Source organism: Symphalangus syndactylus, chromosome 17 (assembly GCF_028878055.3).
Source record: "Symphalangus syndactylus isolate Jambi chromosome 17, NHGRI_mSymSyn1-v2.1_pri, whole genome shotgun sequence".
Lineage (NCBI taxonomy): Eukaryota > Metazoa > Chordata > Mammalia > Primates > Hylobatidae > Symphalangus > Symphalangus syndactylus.
The window spans coordinates 12,868,247-12,888,977 of record NC_072439.2 but is presented as its reverse complement, the minus strand read 5'-3'; the positions used below and the strand labels follow the sequence as shown (position 1 = coordinate 12,888,977).

The window sequence follows — 20,731 nt, the reverse complement described above, 5'->3', positions numbered from 1 at the left end:
CTGGGCGACAGAGTGAGACTCCATCAAAACAAACAAACAAAAAAAGTAGCCAGGTGTGGTGGTGCGTGCCTGTAATCCCAGCTACTCGAGAGCCTGAGGCATGAGAATCGCTTGAACCTAGGAGGCAGAGGCTGCGGCATGAGAATCGCTTGAACCTAGGAGGCAGAGGCTGCAGTGAACCGAGATCGCACCACTGCACCCCAGCCTGGGCAATAGAGCGAGATTGTCTCAAAAAACAAACAAACAAAAAATCACAAATCTGTTCAACGTAGGAACAGGCTCCTGCCTCTGTCAATTCCAGGCGTGTGAGCTTAGTCAAATTACTCCACTTCTCTGTGCCTTGGTTTCCTCATCTGTAAAGTGGGGTGCTATGGCTTGCACCACAGAACACTGCCCTGAGGATAGTAAGAGGCATTCTCAAAGCTGGGTGGTGGCTGCTACTGGAATTTCAGGTCAGTAGCCACGGAGGAGTCTGCTTCAATGTCCCCCCGCAGCCAGGGAGGGAGGTTGGACTCCACATCCCGGCTTGCAGGACTCACAGCCTCCACAGTTCTGGGTACCATGGCCGGGACAGGTGGGTAGACAAGAAGTATAACTTTTTTCCTTCCTACTCCACGTTGCTCCCCGCACTGTAACCACTGCCCCCTGGGACAGGTAAGCCGAGAAAGGAATGCAGAGTGCTGGCGACATAGCCTCTAAGAAATCTTTAATTTCAGCCCGCACGGAGCCCTGCAGAAGGTGAGGGAATAAATACAGAAGGTTAAGATGCAGCATGCCCAGCCCCCAGCCTGCAAGGGATGGGGGGATGCTTGTAGGCCGCGATTTCTGTCGTCCGCAAACCAGGGCAGGACTCGCTGTAAGCCACCGAGCTCTGAAAGGGACAGTGTTTTCCAGCGGTCTGTTACCCCTTGCAAAGGGAGGCCCCTGCATCCCTAGTCCGCAGGTTCCTGGAAGGCGTTCCTTCTTCTGTCCACTAGAGCGCGCCAGAGTCCACGCCCGAAGGCGCCTGAAGGATCTACTAGCCCCATCCCAGGGTGTGCGTCACCCACAGAGGGTCCCAGAACCCTGCCCAGGAGGTGACATGCCCAGAGATGGGGCTCCTGAGAGATGCCCACCCACCCAAGTCCTCAATCCCCTGATTTCTTCACCTTTTCATCCACCCTGGCATCCCAAATGGCCGTTTTGCTCCTTCCCTTTCAAAGGAGGGAAATTGAGTCAAGCAAGGGAAGGAGTACCCTGAGGGGCGGCTGTCCTGGTGAGAGGCAGAGAAGAGAGCGGCCAGCAGCGGGCCGTCCGTCCCCGGACTCACTCGCCTGTGGGCCGAGACTGGAGAGATAGACCAGGGACACTAGGGGTCCCTGCAGCCACTCCCACCTCCCACCCGCCCGCCGGTGCCGCCTGCCCCAGGTGGGGCCTGGGTCACAGCAGGTTGATCTCGTCCAGGTAGCGGGCGAGCACCGAGTCCCGCACGTCCTTGAAGACTTTGCGGATGTTCTGTGTGTCTGTGGCACATGTGTAGTGGCTGAAGAGACGTCGGGAGCGCGCACCCTTCTTGCTGCCCTCGGGGCCGTCCACGAAGCCGGTGTACATCCTCGTGTACATGTCCAGGATGAACCTCTTGGCTGCCTCAGCATCCTGCTTAGGGCCTGGGGAAACAGTGTGGGAAGGGGGTGAGGACCCTCCCTCTTTGGACCCAGGGGGCCTCTGGAGACCCTCTTCCCCGTAACCAGGGCTGAAGGGCCCCAGGGATCGTGCCTGTCATTTTTCTGTGCGTTGACTCCATCTTTTGTAGTCGTAGCTGGTCACATGACTCAGGCCCAGCCAATGGGAGCACAGGAGATGGTCTCACAGGCGTCATGTGACCTGAAATGGGCCAATGAGACCCAGCTCTGGGACTTTGGGCAGAACTGTGTTAAAGAGAGACTCTTTTGGCCTCGCTCCCAGTCAGTGGAGTTGGAAGACTGGAATTGCAGAGACAAATATCCTAGGACTGTGAAGATGGGGGCATCAAGGCCAAACAAGGGGAAGAGAGTCCTTTTTTTTTTTTTTTCTTTGAGATGGAGCCTCGCTCTGTTGCCCAGGCGGGAGTGCAATGGCGCGATCTTGGCAGTAGCTGGGATTACAGGCGCCTGCCACCACACCCAGCTAATTTTTGTATTTTTAGTAGAGATGGGGTTTTGCCCTGTTGGCCAGGCTGGTCTCAAACTCCTGACCTCAAATGATCCGCCCGCCTTGACCTCCCAAAGCGCTGGGATTACAGGCGTGAGCCACTGTGCCCAGCCCTGCATAGGGTTTTAACATGAAGATTACACAAGCTATGTAGAGTGCTTCCACGCGTGCGGTAGATGTGTTAGCTACTGTTATTAATTTTATTATTATTATTATTTTGAGACAGAGTCTCGCTTTGTCTCCCAGGCTGGAGTGAAGTGGCATGATCTCAGCTCACTGCAACTTCCACCTCCTGGGTTCAAGAGATTCTCCTGCCTCAGCCTCCTGAGTAACTGGGATTACAGGCCCTCGCCACCACACCCAGCTAATTTTTGTATTTTTAATAGAGATGGGGTTTTGCCATATTGGCCAGACTGGTCTCGAACTCCTGACCTCAAGTGATCTGCACGCCTCAGCCTCCCAAAGTATGGTTTCTTATTATTATCACAAATATTATTTAGCACAGCGGAGGGAAGAGCTGACAGTCAGCAAAGGGTGCACCAGCCATTTGTGCTGGGAGACAAGGATGAGTCATGGGTGGTTCCCTTTGACTTTAATGAAAAAATATCTACCTTATCCTGTTCCCAAATTCTCTAAACTATGAGCTGATTCCCAGGGCTGCTCGGCAGGGAAGAGGGGCTGTCCAGGCCACCATCCTGGAACAACTTGACATCTATCTCCCAGACCCTGTATCTTGTGGGTATGATTGGCTAAAATTGGCCTCATAGGCTCTGAGACATGACAAGACCAGGGGTCAAAACCTGGTGACTTCACCAAAGTTTATGTTTACTGATTGTGGACCTGGTGTCAAGCATGTACTAAGGACTCATCTACTATGGTTGCTTGTATATTGAGGTGAACAGTGTCCCCCAAAATTCATGTCCACCTAGAACCTCAGAATATGACTTTTAAAAATCAGATATTTGCAGATGTAATTAGTTAAGTTAAATTAGGTCATGGCCGGGCATGATGGCTCACGCCTGTAATCCTAGCACTTTGGGAGGCTGAGGCAGGTGGATGACAGATGTGTAGTTGGGCCCAAGAGTTCCAGATCAGCCTGGGCAACATGGCGAAAACCTGTCTCTACAGAAATATACAAAAATTACTCAGGTGTGGTGGTGTGCGCCTGTAGTCCCAGCAACTCAGGAGGCTGAGGTGGGAGGATCACCTGTGCCCAGGAGGTTGAGGCAATGAACTGTGATCACACCACTGGACTCCAGCCTGGGCAACAGAGCAAGATCTTGTCTCAAAAAAAAAAAAAAAAGAGGTAATACCAAAGTATGGGCTCTAAATCCAATGACTGGTGGCCTTATAACAACAGGAGAGGACACAGAAAGGCATGGTGAGAAGACAGCCGTGTGAACATGGAGGCAGAGAATGCAGTGATATGTCTACAAGCTAAGGATTGTAGGCCACCACCAGAAGCTGAGACAGAAGCATGGAATGGATTTTCCCTCAGAGCCTCCAAAAGGAACCAACCCTGCCAATACCTTAACTTTGGACTTCTGTTGTTTCCTGTTGTTTTAAGCCACCCAGTTTGTGGTACTTTGTTATGGCCTACCCAGGACATGAAGGCAAGTTGTCTCCAAGATGGCTGCCGTCACTTCCTTCCCTCCCTGTATGCATGTATCATTCTTCCTTCAAAAGGTGGAGTCTCTTTCTTTTGAATCCAGGCTGATATGAGTGATGGGCTTGACAAACAGAATGTGGCAGAGTAACGTCTGACACTTCTGAGGCTATCATGAGAAGCAGCTTCCACCTGGGCTGCAGTTTGTCTACCCTGAGGCAGCCATATTGTTGAGTAAGCTCAAACTATGTGAGGAGGCTGTGGATCATGAGGCCCCAGATGGAGAGAGAGAGAACAGGGGAGGTGGAAAAGGAAAGAGAGAGACTAGAAGAAAGGGGAGGAGAGAGAGATGAGATGGGAGAGGGAGGCAGGGAGAGACACAGAGAGAGAGGCCAAGAGCGCCAAGAGCGCGAAGGCACCAGACATGTGGAGGAAGAAGCCATCTTGGAAGTGTATCTCCAGTCCCGGGGAGCCCAGCTGATGTCACATGGATCAGAGATGAACTTACCCAGCTCAACCCTTCCCAAATTCCTGACCCACAAAATCATGAGCAAAGGAAAATGGCCAGTTTAAGTCACTAAGTTTGGGGACGGTTTGCTACTCGGCAGTAGCTAAGCAGGACACTTCCACCACCACACTTTATCCTCACAGTGGTGTTCTGGGGAAAGTGCTAGTGAATATGTACCTTCCCCACGTGGGTCCCTGGATTAACCACAGCTCTGCCTCCCCTTTGTAAAATATACTAAGTGGTGCCCAACACTAGATGGTGTTTCTCTGTAGTTGCCCTGTGGCCCTTTCACCCTCTGGATGGATTGAGTTTGTTCCCAAACCTGTTTTTGCCCATTGTATGTGTCTTGATTCATATGCAATTAAAAGAAACGTTATGCAAATCTACAGCTACAAGTGCCGCATGAAAGACGATCATTGTATTACAAAACTAAGCTGTGTGCTTTGGAAACATTGTTCAAGGCTCTGCTTTTAAAAATTAAAGAAAAAGGCCAGGCACGGTGGCTCACGTCTGTAATCCTAGCACTTTGAGGCCGAGGCGGGTGGATCACCTGAGGTCAGGAGTCCAAGACCAGCCTGACCAACATGGAGAAACCCCATCTCTACTAAAAATACAAAATTAGCCTGAGTGGTGGTGCATGCCTGTAATCCCAGCTACTCAGGAGGCTGAGGCAGGAGAATCGCTTGAACCTGGGAGGTGGAGGTTGCGGTGAGCCGAGATCACGCCATTGCACTCCAGCCTGAGCAAAAAGAGCGAAACTCCGTCTCAAAAAAAAAAAAAAAAGAAATTAAAGAAAAAATAGGCCGGGCATGATGGCTCACACCTGTAATCCCAGCACTTTGGGAGGCCAAGACAGGTGGATCACGAGGTCAGGAGATTGAGACCATCCTGGGTAACATGATGAAACCCCATCTCGACCAAAAATACAAAAAATTAGCTGTACATGGTGGCGGGCGCCTGTAATCCCAGCTACTCGGGAGGCTGAGGCAGCAGAATGGTGTGAACCCAGGAGGCGGAGCTTGCAGTGAGCCGAGATCGTGCCACTGCACTCTAGCCTGGGCAGCAGAGCAAGACTCTGTCTCAAAAAACAAAAAAAATTTAAAGAAAAAATGGATTAAAGGAAAAGAAATTGCTATCCAATTAGGGATAGATGAGATAACTATGACAGATTAGAAAAAGAAACGTCTGGCCAGATGCGGTGGCTCACGCCTGTAATCCCAGCACTTTGGGAGGCTGAGGTAGGTGGATCACTTGAGGTCAGGAGTTCGAGACCAGCCTGACCAACATGGTGAAACTCCATCTCTACTAAAAATAGGACAGGAAGCTACTAAAAATTAGCCAGGCTTGATAGCACGTGCCTGTAGTCACAGCTACTCGGGAGGCTGAGGCAGGAGAATCACTTGAACCCGGGAGTTGGAGGTTGCCATGAGCCAAGATTGCACCACTGTACTCCAGCCTGGGCGACAGAGTGAGACTCTGTCTCAAAAAGAAGAAAAAAAAAGAAAGAAAAGAAAAAGAATCATTCTTAAAACCTAGGCAGGCCAGGCGCAGTGGCTCACGCTTGTAATCCCAGCACTTTGGGAGGCCGAGGCGGGCGGATCACGAGGTCAGGAGATCGAGACCACGGTGAAACCCCGTCTCTACTAAAAATACAAAAAAAATTAGCCGGGCGTGGTGGCGGGCGCCTGTAGTCCCAGCTACTCGGAGAGGCTGAGGCAGGAGAATGGTGTGAACCCGGGAGGTGGAGCTTGCAGTGAGCCGAGATTGCGCCACTGCACTCCAGCCTGGGCGACAGAGCGAGACTCCATCTCAAAAAAAAAAAAAAACAAAAAAAAAACCTAGTCAGATTCTGAAATAGTAGACAATCTTTCCAGATGTGCTTTACAACAGTGACCTCTACACAGCAAACCCATGCTCGAAGGATCTTGGCTGAAACCCCAAATGTTGGCCAACAAGCATAAAATAAAATGTTTGGCCAGGCGTGGTGGCTCCTGCCTACAGTCCTAGCACTTTGGGAGGTGGAGGCAGGTGGATCACAAGGTCAAGAGATAGAGACTATCCTGGTCAACATGGTGAAACCCCATCTTTTCGTGCTAAAAACACAAAAATTAGCTGGGCGTGGTGGCGCGCACCTGTAGCTCTAGCTACTCGGGAGGCTGAGGCAGGAGAATCACTTGAACTATGGAGGGAAAGGTTGCAGTGAGCCGAGATCACACCACTGCACTCCAGCCTGGTGACAGAGCGAGACTCCGTCTCAAAAATAAATAAATAAATAAAATGTTTAAGGTGTACATGATATGCTACGTCTTTTTAGAATTCCTCACTTTACTCAGTTCCAAGGGCCTCTGCTGTTTTACTCCATTCCACAGAAGGGAAAACAGATTCAACGAGGTTGGGTGGTGGATGGAGCTGAGTCTAGAATGCGGATCTAATCCTATGTGAAACTTCCAGTGACTCCAGGCTGAAGTAGAGCCTGGATTAGCATCTCTCTTCGGAGCTGCTTTTGGGAGTTGAAGGGTATAGAAAGTTCTAGAACTACTTACCCTGGAAACTGGGGAAATAGGTAGCCAGGTGGGAGGTGGGGATTTTCTCCTCCAGGATGTCGGTTTTGTTGAGAAAGAGGATGATGGATGTGCTCTTGAACCAGGGTAGTTCCAGGATCGTCCCAAACAAGGCAAGGCTCTCCTTCATGCGGTTCTGTGTTGGGGGCAGAAGCAGGTTAGTGCTTCCACCAGCCAGCTCGGACAGGAAACCCTCCCACAGCGGAGACGGGGCTGTTGGCTCCAGGGGCGCGGGCTCACCCCTACCTGCCTGGCTGGGGCTGAGGCGGGTGTGCCCGTGTTTCCGTGTGGACAGCTGCCTGGGCATGCCTGACATGGTTTTGTGCCTGGGCTGGTTGGAAGTGTGTCCTTCCAAAACTCACGTACCCCCAGAGCTTCAGAGTGTGACCTTATCTGGAGACAGAGTCTTGAACTCCTGGCCTCCCAGCGTGCTGGGGTTACAGGCATGAACCACCGCACCTGGCCTGGAGATAGGGTCTTTGAAGAGGTCGTTAAGGTGAGGCAATACTAGAATAAGGTGGGCCCCTAAGTCCATGACTGCTGTCCTTTTAAGAAGAGGGAGACCTGGCCAGGCGCAGTGGCTCATGCCTGTAATCCCAGCACTTTGGGAGGCCGAGGCGGGCGGATCACCTGAGGTCAGGAGTTCGAGACCATCCTGGCCAACACAGTGAAACTCCGTCTCTACTAAAAATACAAAAATTAGCTGGGCAGGTGGCGCACGCCTGTAATCCCAGCTACTTAGGAGGCTGAGGCAGGAGAATTGCTTGAATCTGGGAGGTGGAGGTTGCAGTGAGCCGAGATAGCGCCACTGCACTCTAGCCTGGGCGTCAAGAGCAAGACTCTGTCTCAAAAAAAGAGAATAAGAAGAAGAAGGAGACCTGGCCCGGCGTGGCAGCCCACGGCTATAATCCTAGCACTTTGGGAGGCCAAGGTGGGCAGATCACCTGAGGCCAGGAGTTCGAGACCAGCCTGGCTAACATGGTGAAACTCCATTTCTACAAAAAATTAGCCAAGCATGATGGTGGACGCCTGTAATCCCAGCTACTCGGGAGGCTGAGGCAGGAAAATCGCTTGAACTCGGGAGGTGGAGGTTGCAGTAAGCCAAGATCGCGTCACTGCACTCTAGCCTGGGCGACAAGAGCAAGACTCCGTCTCAAAAAAAAAAAAAGTACAATAAGGTCTCAAATGCCTTGTGTTATGGGGTACATCATGTTTCCCCAAAATTCATACGTTCAAGTCCTAACCCCCTAGAACCTCAGCTTGTGACCTTCTTTGGAAACAGGGCCATCACACGTGGAATTAACCCAGATGAGGTTGTACTGGAGTTGGGTGGGCCCTAATGCTAGATAACTGGTGTACTTATTAAAAGAGGATATTGGCCGGACGCGGTGGCTCACGCCTGTAATCCCAGCACTTTGGGAGGCCAAGGCGGGTGGATCACGAGGTCAGGAGATTGAGACCATCCTGGCTAACATGGTGAAACACCATCTCTTCTAAAAATACAAAAAAAAAAAATTAGCCGAGCATGGTAGCGGGTGCCTGTAATCCCACCTACTCGGGAGGCTGAGGTAGGAGAATGGTGTGAACCCGGGAGGTGGAGCTTGCAGTGAGCCAAGATCGGGCCACTGCACTCCAGCCTGGGCAACAGAGCAAGACTCCGTCTCAGAAAAAAAAAAAAAAAAAAGAGGATATTAGGCAGGCGCAGTGGCTCTCACCTGTGATCCCAGAACTCTGGGAGACTGAGGCGGGTGGATCATTTGAGGTCAGGAGTTCGAGACCAGCCTGACCAACATGGTGAAACCCTGCCTCTACGAAAAATACAAAAATTAGCCTGGCGTGGTAGCGCCCTCCTGTAGTTCCAGCTACTTGGGAGGCTGAGGCAGGAAAATCACATGAACCCAGGAGGCGGAGGTTGCAGTGAGCCAAGATTGTGCCATTGCACTCCAGCCTGGGCGACAGAGCAAAACTCCACCTCAAAAAAAAAAAAAAAAAAAGATTGACCATGCTCAGTGGCTTGTGCCTGTCATCCCAACACTGTGGAAGGCCAAGGCAGGAGGATTGCTTGAGCCCTGGAGTTCGAGACCAGCCTGAGCAACATAGTGAGACCCCATCTCTACAAAAAGTTTTTAAAATTAGCCAGGCATGGTGGCATGCACCTGTAGCCCCAGTTACTCAGGAGGCTGAGATGAGAGGATTGCTGGAGTCCAGGAGTTCGAGGCTGCAGAGAGCTATGATCACACCACTGCACTCCAGCCTGGGTGACAGAGCAAGACTCTGTCTCCAGACAAAAAGGAGGAAGTTTACACACAGACGGGCACACAGGGAGGACGCTGTGTGTGAGGTGGAGGCAGAGATCAGGGTGACACCCCTACAAGCAAGGATCGCCAAGGATTGCCGGCCACCAATAGGACCTGGGAGAGGTTTGGGACAGATTCTCCCTCCTCAGAAGGATCCAGCCTTGCCCACGCTTTCCTCTCTGACTTCTGGCCTCCGGAACTGTAGAGAATAAGTACCTGTTGTTTAAGCTGCCGTGTCTGTGCAGCTTTCTTACGAAAGCGCTAGGAAGCAAGTCCATTTCATGTGGCTAGACCAGAGGACAAGCAGTATCAGGATGACCTAAAATTCATTCTGTCTCATTCAGCCTGAAAGTCAAAATTATATCATCTGACCCAAACTGGGTGAAACCTCAACCCTTACAGTCACGCCTTGCAGGTAATAATGCACCTGACCTTTGGGCTCAGGGATTAAGCAGGAGAAAAGTTCACATTCCTAAGAGAAGAAGCGGCCTCGGGCCTTTCTGAACAGAAGCAGAACATCACCCCTGCGGGGAGACCTGCTCTCCTGGGCCAGCTGTGCTTCCCTGTGCGCAGACGGCCGTGTCCCTCTCGGGGCTTGAGTGTTCCTCGGTGCAGGCGGTGCTTGTGTGGCTGTGCGTCCATGTGTGACTCACTCAAGGATGTGTTTGTGAAGGGTGTGACAGAAGCCCTGGTGTTGCATGGTGCAGCCAGCGTGTGGATGGGAATTTCCACGTATGCGTGAGCACGTGTGTGTGCAAGTGCATGTGTGTGCACACGTGTGTGTTCATGTGCGTGTGTGTGCATGTGTGTGCGTGTGTATATGTGTAGTGCATATGCACGTGTATGAGCAGGTGCATGCAAGTGTATGTGTGAGCACACATGTGTGTGTGTGCATGTGTGTGCGTATATGTGCGTGTCTGCATATGTGCGCATGTGTGCATGTGTGCGTGTGTGTGCGTGTGTGTGTGCATGTGTGCCTGTGTGTGCATGTGTGTATGCGTGTGTGTATGTGTGTGTGCACGTGCGTGCGTGTGTGCATGTGTAGTGCATGTGTGATGTGTGTTCGTGTGTGTGCACGTGTGTACATATGCATGTATTGTGCACGTGAGTGTGTGATGCATGTATTGTGCAAGTGTGCGTGTGTGATGCATGCGTGTTCATGTGCATATATTGTGCATGTGCATTGCATGTGTGTTCATGTGCATGTGTCCCGTGTGTGCACGTGTATATGTGCATGTATTATGCACGTGTCTGTGTGTGTTTATGTGCATGTATTGCGCATGTGTGCATGTGCGTGTGTGCATTGTAGTGCGTGTGTGTGTGTGTGTCTGGGGTCCTGACCAAACAAATGCTGTAGGTCTGTGCCTTGGGTTGCTGCAATCTGACCACAAAAGGCTGAAGGGTCAAGTTCATAGCCATGCTGGGCACACACAGGCCCGTTCAAGAGCAGGGATGCCTCCCTTTCTGCACCAGAGCTTCCTGCTCAGGTGAGGGTCCCTGGGCCAACAAGTGGGCAGGGTGAGGGAGGCGGTGGCACACCTCCTGGTTGTTCTCCTCCAGGCACTGGTCGTATTCACTCAGCGAGGCCAGGTAGATGAGGGCGATCACGTTCTCGAAACAATGGATCCATTTCTTACGCTCCGACTTCTGGCCCCCGACGTCCACGATCCTACAGGGAACCGGGGTGCCCCCTTTCAGAGCTCAGGACCCTGCTCCGTGACACCCCCAACCCCCATCACGTCTGGGATATGCCAAGATCCATAATAGCAACAGCAAGAATAGGTGCTGGCCTCTCGTGGATCTGCCATGTCATTCCCGCGAGGCAGGGATGAGTCTTACGTCCATTTTACAGACGAGGAGGCTGAGATCCAGGGAGGAGAGGGGACTTTTCCAAGCTTCTACTGTGCTGGGCTGCCTGCTTTCTACCCCCACATTAGAGGGTAGCAGGTAGGACAGATCTGAGATGTGCCCTGGTGCTGGCTGGGCGACCTGGCGGGGGAAATTGCCAAACATCTCCAAAACTCAGTTTTCCTGTCTGTGCTATGGGGCTCCTGTGATCTTGGTGGCCATGGGCGTGTCCAGCGGCCACACAGATGGGAATGAGGGCTGTTCCCAGAGCACACGTCTTCCCCTCCATCTGTGGCTCAGCCCCACGCACCGCAACAAAAGCCTGAACCCTGCCTCTACCTTCCTGTTCTCTCTCTTCTGAGAAATGTGGGTCGCTGATAACCATCTGTGCGTCACTTCCCTGGGGATGCAACCGTTACTCAGGAAGTGCCAGAGCAGAGGTTTTGGACGGGCCCGGGCCAGGGCCTCAAGCAAGAAGGGACTTGCCCCATTGCACAGGAGGGGAAACCGGGACTGATGATGAAGCAGTTACGCTGCAGCCGCTGGATGTGTCTCCTGATCCCTGAGACCCACTCCTCCCATGCGTCCTTAGAGTCCCTCAAACCCCACATCCAGAGCCAGACGGGGTGAGCAGCCGTTGAGAGGGGGCTCCGGAGACTGAGATGGGGGTGGGGTCGGCAACTGGCCAGTTGGGAACTGTGGGCATCACCTCTCATCTCGGGTCTCCGTGTCCTCTGAGCCCTCACTCCATTCATTCGTCTCACTCCTGGGCCACACCTAAAAATCACCTCCTTGGCCCAGACTTCCCCATGATTTCCCAGCCTCTACCTTCACTCCTAAACTTTTATCCACCCACCCACCCATCCATCCATCTATTCACTCATCCATCCATCTATCCATCTACCCATCTATCCATCCATCCATCATCCACCCACCTGTCCACCCATTTACTCAATCCACCCACCCACCCATCCATCTCTCCATTTACTCATCCATCCATCCATCCACCCATCTGTCCACCCATTACCCATTTACCCATCCATCCGTCTACCCATCTATCCACTCACTCGTCCCCCCATCTACCCATCCACCCACCCTCCCACCCATCCACTCATCCATCCATCCTTCACTCACCCATCCACTCATTCATCCATTCATCCATCACCCGCTACCCATCTACCCATTCATTCATCCATCCATCCACTCATCCACCCATCCATCCATGCATTCACCCACCCATTCATCCATCCATTCATCCATCCCACACACCCATCCATCTATCCACTCATCCATCCATCCTTCACTCACCAATCCACCCACCCATCCATTCACCCATCACCCATCCACCCATCTACTCCTTCATTCATCCATCCACTCATTCACCCATCCATCCATCCGTCCATCCATCCCACCCATCCATCCATCTATCCACTCATCCACCCACTCATCCATTCATGTATCACCCATCCATCCATCTACCCATCCATCCATCCATCCATTCATCCCTCTTTCAATCCATCCATCTATCCATCCATTCATCCATCCACCCACTCATCCATCTACCCATTGATTCATCCACTCATCCATCCTCCCACTCCATCCATCCACTCATCTATCCCTCAACTTATCCATCCATCTATTCATCTATCTATCTACCCATTCATCCACCCATTCATTCCCTTCCATCTTTCCTTTTTTTTTTTTTTTTAAAGATTACCAGACCAAGTATCTCTCCCATAGAAGTCATCCTTGGGTACTAACACTATTATTGTGTCCTGAGTTGGTTTCTTCTGGTGGGTTCTTGGTCTTGCTGACTTCAAGAATGAAGCCGCAGACCTTTGCAGTGAGTGTTACAGCTCTTAAAGGTGGTGCAGACCCAAAGAGTGAGCAGCAGCAAGATTTATTGTGAAGAGTGAAAGAACAAAGCTTCCACAGCGTGGAAGGGGACCCGAGCGGGTTGCCCCCATTCCATCTTTCCAACCATCCACCCACATTTACCAACTTCTACTCTGACCTTTAGCTATTCACTAAAGAAGTAGAAGAATCAAACTCAGCCCCTAACCTTGTGAGGCTCTCCATCTTGTAGAGGAGACCCACAGAAAACAGATAAATTATGAACCTTCCTAGTAAGGACTATTGTAGAGGCCAAAACAATAGGTTTGGGGGATTTAGGGAAAAGAAGGCCAAATCGGGGTAGATCAAACACAATTCCTGTCTCTGGGCATCACTTTGCACCCCTGCTAAGCTCCCTGCCATCAGCCCAAGGAAACAGATCTTGCTAAGGTCACCAGTGACCCTCTAACTGCCAATCCCAGAGTCGTTCTTCTCACTGTATTCTTGACCTTTCCTTTCCTGACCTTTGACATTGGCCATTGCTCTGCTGGGTTAGGGTTAGGGTGCTGCACTGGCCATTCCCACCTCTGTCTGCCAGCTAAGGTGGTGTCCAACCACCTCCCCAATCCCCCTAGGCCCCTCAGACTCAACCTGTCCCAAAGGACTCCATCACCACCTTTTCATCCCCCAGACCACTGGCTCCACTGTCTACCCCCATCACCTTGACAAAAAACTCAGGTATCATTTTTGACTTCCTGTTCTAATTCCCACACTCATCCAGGCCTGCCCATTCCACATCAGAAACAACTCTTGCCCATCCCTTCCTTTCCACCCCCAAGATCACTGTCCTGGCTCCTCCTTTTTCTGAGTTTCCTGACTTCCAGCCTCACCCTCTAGTCCGTCCCCCAGTGTTGATGACTACAGGGATCACCTCTGAGCTCCTCAGACCAGGCCTCCCCAGGCCTGGTCCTGCCTGTATAGTCTCTATTTCCTCCTCCCCAGCAGCCCCTTCAGGATTAGGACTATTGAACTCGTATTCATCTTTCAAAACCCCATTAATGTCCCCTCCTCCAAGAAGATATTCCCTCCTGGATCTCTGATGCCTCAACTTGGGCTCCTCCAGGTCCCAATCCTGACTACCTGGGGGCCTGGAGGTGTCTACACGGAGCTTTGCTTCCCCTAGCTTGGCAGCTCCTTGAAGGCTGGGACTAAGAAACTCCTACTCATCCCTCAGGGCCCCAGCTCCTTTGCCCTTCCTACAGGAAGCCTTCCCTGCCCGCTAGGCTGGGCCTAGGTGGAGTGCTCACCGCAGGTTGGTTTTCTGCACGGAGAAGCAGTACTCGTTGATGCCAGTGGTGGGCATGCGGCTGCGAAGCACGTCCTGAGCCGTGGGGACGTAGCCCTCCTCAGTGATGCGCTCCAGGTGGGACAGGTAGCTGCAGAGCGAGGAGTCCTGAGGCCCAGCCTTGCAGCCAGCCTCCCTTTGCTTCCCAGGCCCTACGAAAGGCCCAGCAAGGACCCTCCTGGGGGAGGAGTGCTCCCTGGGCGGGGGTGGGATCCCTGGAGTTGGCAGATGGCCCAGGAGCATCCCCCACCGGAGGCAACAGAGCCCCGAGGAAAAGCAGCTTCACATGCAGGGCAGGGTGACCGGAAGGATGGCGTGACATGAGGAACGGCCTCATCGAGGAGTGGTGTCCCCCGGGAGAGCCGCTATGCCAGGCATGGCGCTGCCCCAAGAATGCTGGTAGCCTGGGAACAGTCTTCCCAGACATCAAGCCACCTTGGACATCCACCATCACACCTAGTACAGGATCCCACTAGGAATAGGGTCACCCCCAGAACAGGGTCTCCCCTGGAACAGAGTCCCCCCTAAAACAGGGTCACTCTAGGAACAGGGTCCCCCCAGGAACAGGGTCCCCCCAGGAACAAGCTTCCCCCAGGAACAGGGTCCCCCCAAGAACAGGGTCATTCCAGGAACATGGTCCCCCAGAATAGAATCTCCTCAGGAATAGGGTCACCCCCAGAACAGGGTCCCTTCTAAAACAGGGTCACTCTAGGAACAGGTTCCCCCCAGGAATAGGGTCACTCCAGGAACAGGGTTCTCCAGGAATAGGGTTCCTCCAGGAACAAGGTCCCCCCAGGAACAGGGTCCCCCCAAGAACAGGGTCACTCCAGGAATACAGTCCCCCCAGGAACAGGATCACCCCCAAGAACAGGATCACTCCAGGAAAAGGATCAACCCGAGAACAGGATCCCCCAGGAAACAGGGTCTCCCTGGGAACAGAGTCACCCCCAGGAACAGGGTCACCCCAGAAACAGGGTCACCCCTGAAACAGAGTCCTCACAGGAACAGGTACCCCAAGGCACAGGGTCACTCCAGGAAGAGGGTTCTCCAGGAATAGGGTCCCCCCAGAAACAGGATTCCCCCCTAGAACAGGGTCACTCTAGGAATATGGTTCCTCCAGTAACAGGGTCACCCCTGAAACAGGGTCCTCGCAGGAACAGGGGCCCCCAGGCACACGGTCACTCTAGGAACAGGATCCCGCCTAGAACAGGGACTCCCTAAGGAACTGGATTCCCTCAGGAACAGGGTCAGTCCTAGAACAGAGTCCTCCTATGAATAGGGTCATTCCAAGAACAAGATCTCCCCCAAAACAGAGTCACCCCCAAGGAACAGGGTCCACCCAGGAACAAGGTCATTCCACAAAGAGAGTTCCCCCAGGAAAAGGGTCACCCCCAGAACAGGGTCCCCCGGGAATTAGGGTCCCCCTGGAAGGACCTCATCCTGCAGCAGGACCCCCTCACAGCCCATCTGCACCCACAATATCTCCTGCTGCAGGAAGCCAGCCAGCCTGGCCCCTGCCCTCAGCCCCTCCCCACGCGCCCATCCCCCCAGAACCCAGACTCACTATACGGCTGAATCGAGCAGGTGGAATTCCCGCCGGCGCTCATAGCAGGCTCGGATGCCGGCATCCCTCCACAGCCACTGCATGGCCACAGCGTAGTGCTTCTCAAACGTGGTCACTTTATAGGGGTCCTGGCTCATGACCAGGCTAGCGTGGTGCTGGGGAGGGAGGATGGGGGCAGTTAGGGTAGCCTGTCTGAGTGGGGCTGCCCTCCCCAGGCATCTCTGCAAGCCCCCGCGTCCCTCCCTCCCTGAAACACGCTCTCTTCCCACTGCTCTTCTTGTTCCCCAGAGCTCCCGAGCCCCCTACACACTTCTAATTTGTCCTCCGTCTGTTCTTGCATGGATGCCCAGAGGGAAAAGCACAGGCCACCACATGAGGGGCTGCAGAGGGCACATGTGCTCGGGCAAGCCCAGGCTCGGGGGAGCATTGCACCCACAGGGGTCAAGGGCCTCCTTGACACCCAGCCCCGCTCTTTACACTAGCTGGCTCCCAGGAAGCACGGCACTCACAGTCCCCCCATTCTACAGATGAAGCGACTAAGACACAGAGCACTGAAGCAATCTGCCCCTCAGAGGCCCCCCCAGAGGCGCGTGAACCCTGAGCTGCCCGCCAGACTCTGGGCTTCCCCTTCTTTTCCCCAAACAGCCCTGGCTCCCTCCAGGCACTACTAGCGTTGCTCAGACCTTTGTGATGGACTCTGAGTGTTGTGTATGCATTTCTCTGTGTTTGTTCATGTACAAGTGTGCTCCTGTGTGTGTGTATAGATGTACACATGTGCATGGGTGTGTCTGGGTGTGTGATTTGTTTGCATATTTGTGTGGGGCACGCGCATGTATCCTTGGCTGCATTTGTGGGTGCGTGCATAGGTGTGCTTGTGCGTGTATTTGTATGTGTGCACACATGTGCGTGCATGTGCATGGGGGATTGCATGCAGGCACGTGTGTATCCTTGTGAGTTTGTGTGTACATGTGTGTATGTGTGTGCATGTGGGAATTTGCATGCATGCTTGTGCGTTTGTGTGTGTACACGTGCATGGGCGTGTTTGGGTGTGTAAATTTGTGTGTGCACTTATTTGTGTGCATCTGTGTGGGGGCATCTGCATGGATCCTTGGGTGCATTTGTGTGTGTGCACATGTGTGCACGTGTGTGCATTTATGTGTGTATACTTATGTGTGCACTTGTATGTATGCACATGTGCACGTGTGTGCGTTCATTTGTGTATGTGTGTGGGCATGTGCATGTGGGCATGCATGTGTATCTGTGAGCACGTAGGTATGTGTGTGTGCCCTTGTGTGCGTGTCTGTGCGTGTGTGCATACATGTGCGTGTGTGCATTTATGCATGTATACTTGTGTGTACACTTGTATGTATGCACATATGTCTGGAGGACATGGCCCTGCCCCAGGGTCTGGGGACCCTGCCCTGCCCTGCCCTGCCCTGAAGTCTGGGGAACTTGGCCCTGCTCTGGAGTCTGGGGAAACCTGCCCTGGGCTCCCGCCTGCCCTGGGGGCTCACCTTGCTCTCGGGCCTGCTGAACGGGATCTGCAGCCGCTCCATGGCCTCGATCATGGCCCGCATGGACACAAAGATGTTCTGGTAGACCAGGGGCCGGAAGCCCTTGCGCTCCTCCTCCGAGTAGCCGGCGCCATGAATGATCCGCATCTGTTTGATGAAGGTGCTCTTCCCGCTCTCGCCAGGACCTGGGGACGGAGCAGCAGAACCGCTCAGCCCTCCACGGGACTCCCACCCCCGACACCCCCAACCCCATGTCAGACACCCCCAACTCCACGCCAGGCCTCCTGGGTTCAAACCCCGGTGCAGCCGGGGCCTCACTCAGTGACCCTAGGCTAGCGGCTTTGCCGCTGTGTGCCTCGGTTTCCCCATCTGTAAAATATGGACCTCAGGCTGGGCACGGTGGCTCATGCCTGTAATCCCAGCACTTTGGGAGGCTGAGGCAGGCGGATCACCTGAGGTCGGGAGTTAGAGACCAACCTGGTAAACACGGCGAAACCCCGTCTGTATTAAAAATACAAAATTAGCCGGGTGTGGTGGCTCACGCCTGTAATCCCAGCTACGCAGGAGGCTGAGGCAGAAAAATCGCTTCAACCTGGGAGGCAGAGATTGCAGTGAGCTCACACTACTGTACTCCAGCCTGAGCGACAGAGCGAGATTCTGTCTCAACAAAACAAAACAAACAAACAAAAAAACAAAACATGGACCTCAACAGACCATGCCTGCTGCATCAAACTGAGGGCCAAATGAATTGATTATAAAATGCTCACTGCCGGGCGCGGTGGCTCACGCTTGTAATCCCAGCACTTTGGGAGGCCGAGGCGGGCGGATCACGAGGTCAGGAGATCGAGACCACGGTGAAACCCCGTCTCTACTAAAAATACAAAAAATTAGCCGGGCGTGGTGGCGGGCGCCTGTAGTCCCAGCTGCTCGGAGAGGCTGAGGCAGGAGAATGGCGTGAACCCGGGAGGCAGAGCTTGCAGTGAGCCGAGATCGCGCCACTGCACTCCAGCCTGGGCGACAGAGCGAGACTCTGTCTCAAAAAAAAAAAAAAAAATGCTCACGGTAAGGGTCGCAAACTCCGGCTCCCCAACGGCCAGATCCAGCTATTTTTGTGTGGCCAGAAAGTTTTTTTTTTTTTTTTTTTGAGACGGAGTCTCGCTCTGTCACCCAGGCAGGAGTGCAATGGCGCGGATCTCGGCTCACTGCAAGCTCTGCCTCCCGGGTTCACGCCATTCTCCTGCCTCAGCCTCTCCGAGCAGCTGGGACTACAGGCGCCCGCCACCACACCAGGCTGATTTTTTTGTATTTTTAGTAGAGACGAGGTTTCACCGTGGTCTCGATCTCCTGACCTTGTGATCCACCCGCCTCGGCCTCCCAAAGTGCTGGAATTACAAGCGTGAGCCACTGCGCCCGGCCAGTTTTTGTGTTTTTAATACTTTTTATGGTTATGGTTCTTATGGGTCTTTTTCTTTTTTCTTTTCTTTTTTTTTTTTTTAGACGGAGTCTCTGTTGCCCGGACTGGAGTGAAATGGCACAATCTCGGCTCACTGCAACCTCTGGCTCCCAGGTTCAAGTGATTCTCCTCCCTCAGCCTCCCAAGTAGCTGGGGTTACAGGCGTGTGCCACCACGCCTAGTTAATTTTTGTATTTTTGGTACAGTTGGGGTTTCACCATGTTAGCCAGGCTGGTCTCAAATTCCTGGGCTCAAGTGATCAGTCTGCCTCGGCCTCCCAAAGTGCTGAGATTACAGGCATGAGCCACCGTGCCTGGCCTATTTTTATTATTTATCATAACAATACTAATATGTATTATTATTTGCTACAATAATTTCAGATAGAGAAACTTTTATGAAAGAAATAACATAGGATAAATAGGGAAAGGAGTAATTAGGTGACTACAATAGCCGTGCAGTCAAGGAAGGCCTCTCAGTGGAAGTGATTTGTGAAGGCTGGAAGGTCACTGTCAAAATTTTAGAGGGCACACCAGGCGAAGGGAACAGCTTGTGCAAAGGCCCTGGGGCAGGGCCGCACCTGGCATATTGGAGGAACAGTTAGGAGGCCTTTGGGGCTGGAGCAGAGTGAGGAGGGAGAGAGAGGGAGGAGGGGAGGGTGGCTTGTGCTGGGCCTTGTGGGTTGCAGAGCGGTCTTGGGCTTTGACCCCTGAGGGAGGTGGGAGCCATGGAGGGCTGTGGGCAGAGGAAGGACGGGCCCTGACCCAGGTGCTCACAGGCGCCCTCTGGTGGCTGCTTCAGGGAGGACAGGCCGTGGGGGTGGTTGCGGGGAGCCCGGATCAGGGCGGTGGGGACTGCGTTGGTTCAGGTGAGCAGCCGTGGGGCTGGACCAAGGTGGCTGTCACGGAGCTGGAGAGGAGAGGACATATGTGAGAGACATTGAGGAGACAGAATCCACCTGATCTTGCTGACAGATGGTACAAAATCTGGCAGGGTCCTTGCAGGGCCAGCCACAGAATTTCTGGGGCTGGGTGCAAGCTCAAACTTCAGGCTCCTCTGAGCCTGGAACCCTCTGGGACAGCCCAGTTCCCGCACCTGCCAAACCAGCCCTGGGTCCGGGATACTGATGCTGGAGTCTTCAAGAGCCTGGGACTAGAGGTTAAAAGACCCCATCTCAGCTCCCTGCTAAGCTCTGACATCCCAAGGCTGCCCTTCCCCCTCTCTGTGTCTCAATTTTCTCATCTGTAAAATGGATGTGATCCACCAGGTGGGAGGTGGGGGCTGGAGGCTTGTCCAGCATCTCATCTGCCTCCTGGGGGCACCAGCATGGACCACACCCAGCGATGGGAGAGAGGATGGGACTGCTTCTGCCTCCAGGGTCGGGGCGCAGAGGGCGGGGGTGCAGGTCGGTGCGGGCAGAACTTGATCGAGCAAGCGGCAGCAAAAAGGAAGGAGTGGCTTGGTTGGGGTCCAGAAAGAGGAAATGGGAGCAGAGGAGAAGGCCAGAGCAGGCAGAAGGGGCGGGGGTGTCACCTCCCATCTCCCCAAAGGGCTGTCTCCAACACCTCCCACTCCACCTAGCAGGTGCCACCTGCACACTGGAGAGCCATGGGGGCGGGGCGGGGCCTCTCCAGTCCTCAGTTTCTCCAGAGGTCATGTCTATTTGGCTCAAAGTCAAGAAACAGGCTTTTCTCGGCTGAGCACGGTGGCTCATGCCTATAATCTCAGCACTTTGGGAGGCTAAGGTGGGCAGATCACTTGAGGTCAGGAGTTCGAGACCAGCCGGGCCAACACGGTGAAACTCCGTCTCTACTAAATATACAAAAATTAGTGGACGGGCGCGGTGGCTCACACTTGTAATCCCAGCACTTTGGGAGGCCGAGGTGGGCGGATGAGGAGGTCAGGAGATCGAGACCACGGTGAAACCCCGTCTCTACTAAAAAAAAAAAAATACAAAAAATTAGCCGGGCGTGGTGGCGGGCGCCTGTAGTCCCAGCTACTCGCAGAGGCTGAGGCAGGAGAATGGCGTGAACCCG

The 20,731-nt window shown here is 53.3% G+C and overlaps 1 protein-coding gene across 1 annotated transcript in view; it reads right to left on the bottom strand.

Moving 5' to 3' along the window:
* Positions 1–689: 689 nt before the first annotated feature.
* Positions 690–20,731, bottom strand: part of GNA15 (G protein subunit alpha 15) — a 30,609-nt gene continuing 10,567 nt past the window's right edge. The window contains exons 2-7 of the mRNA XM_055248360.2: positions 17,246–17,430; positions 15,732–15,886; positions 14,130–14,258; positions 10,681–10,810; positions 6,827–6,980; positions 690–1,646 (exon numbers count right to left, since the gene is read on the bottom strand). Of these exons, the coding sequence (XP_055104335.1) occupies positions 1,420–1,646; positions 6,827–6,980; positions 10,681–10,810; positions 14,130–14,258; positions 15,732–15,886; positions 17,246–17,430 (980 nt within the window). The 3' untranslated portion in view covers positions 690–1,419. The remainder of the gene's footprint in view (positions 1,647–6,826; positions 6,981–10,680; positions 10,811–14,129; positions 14,259–15,731; positions 15,887–17,245; positions 17,431–20,731) is intronic.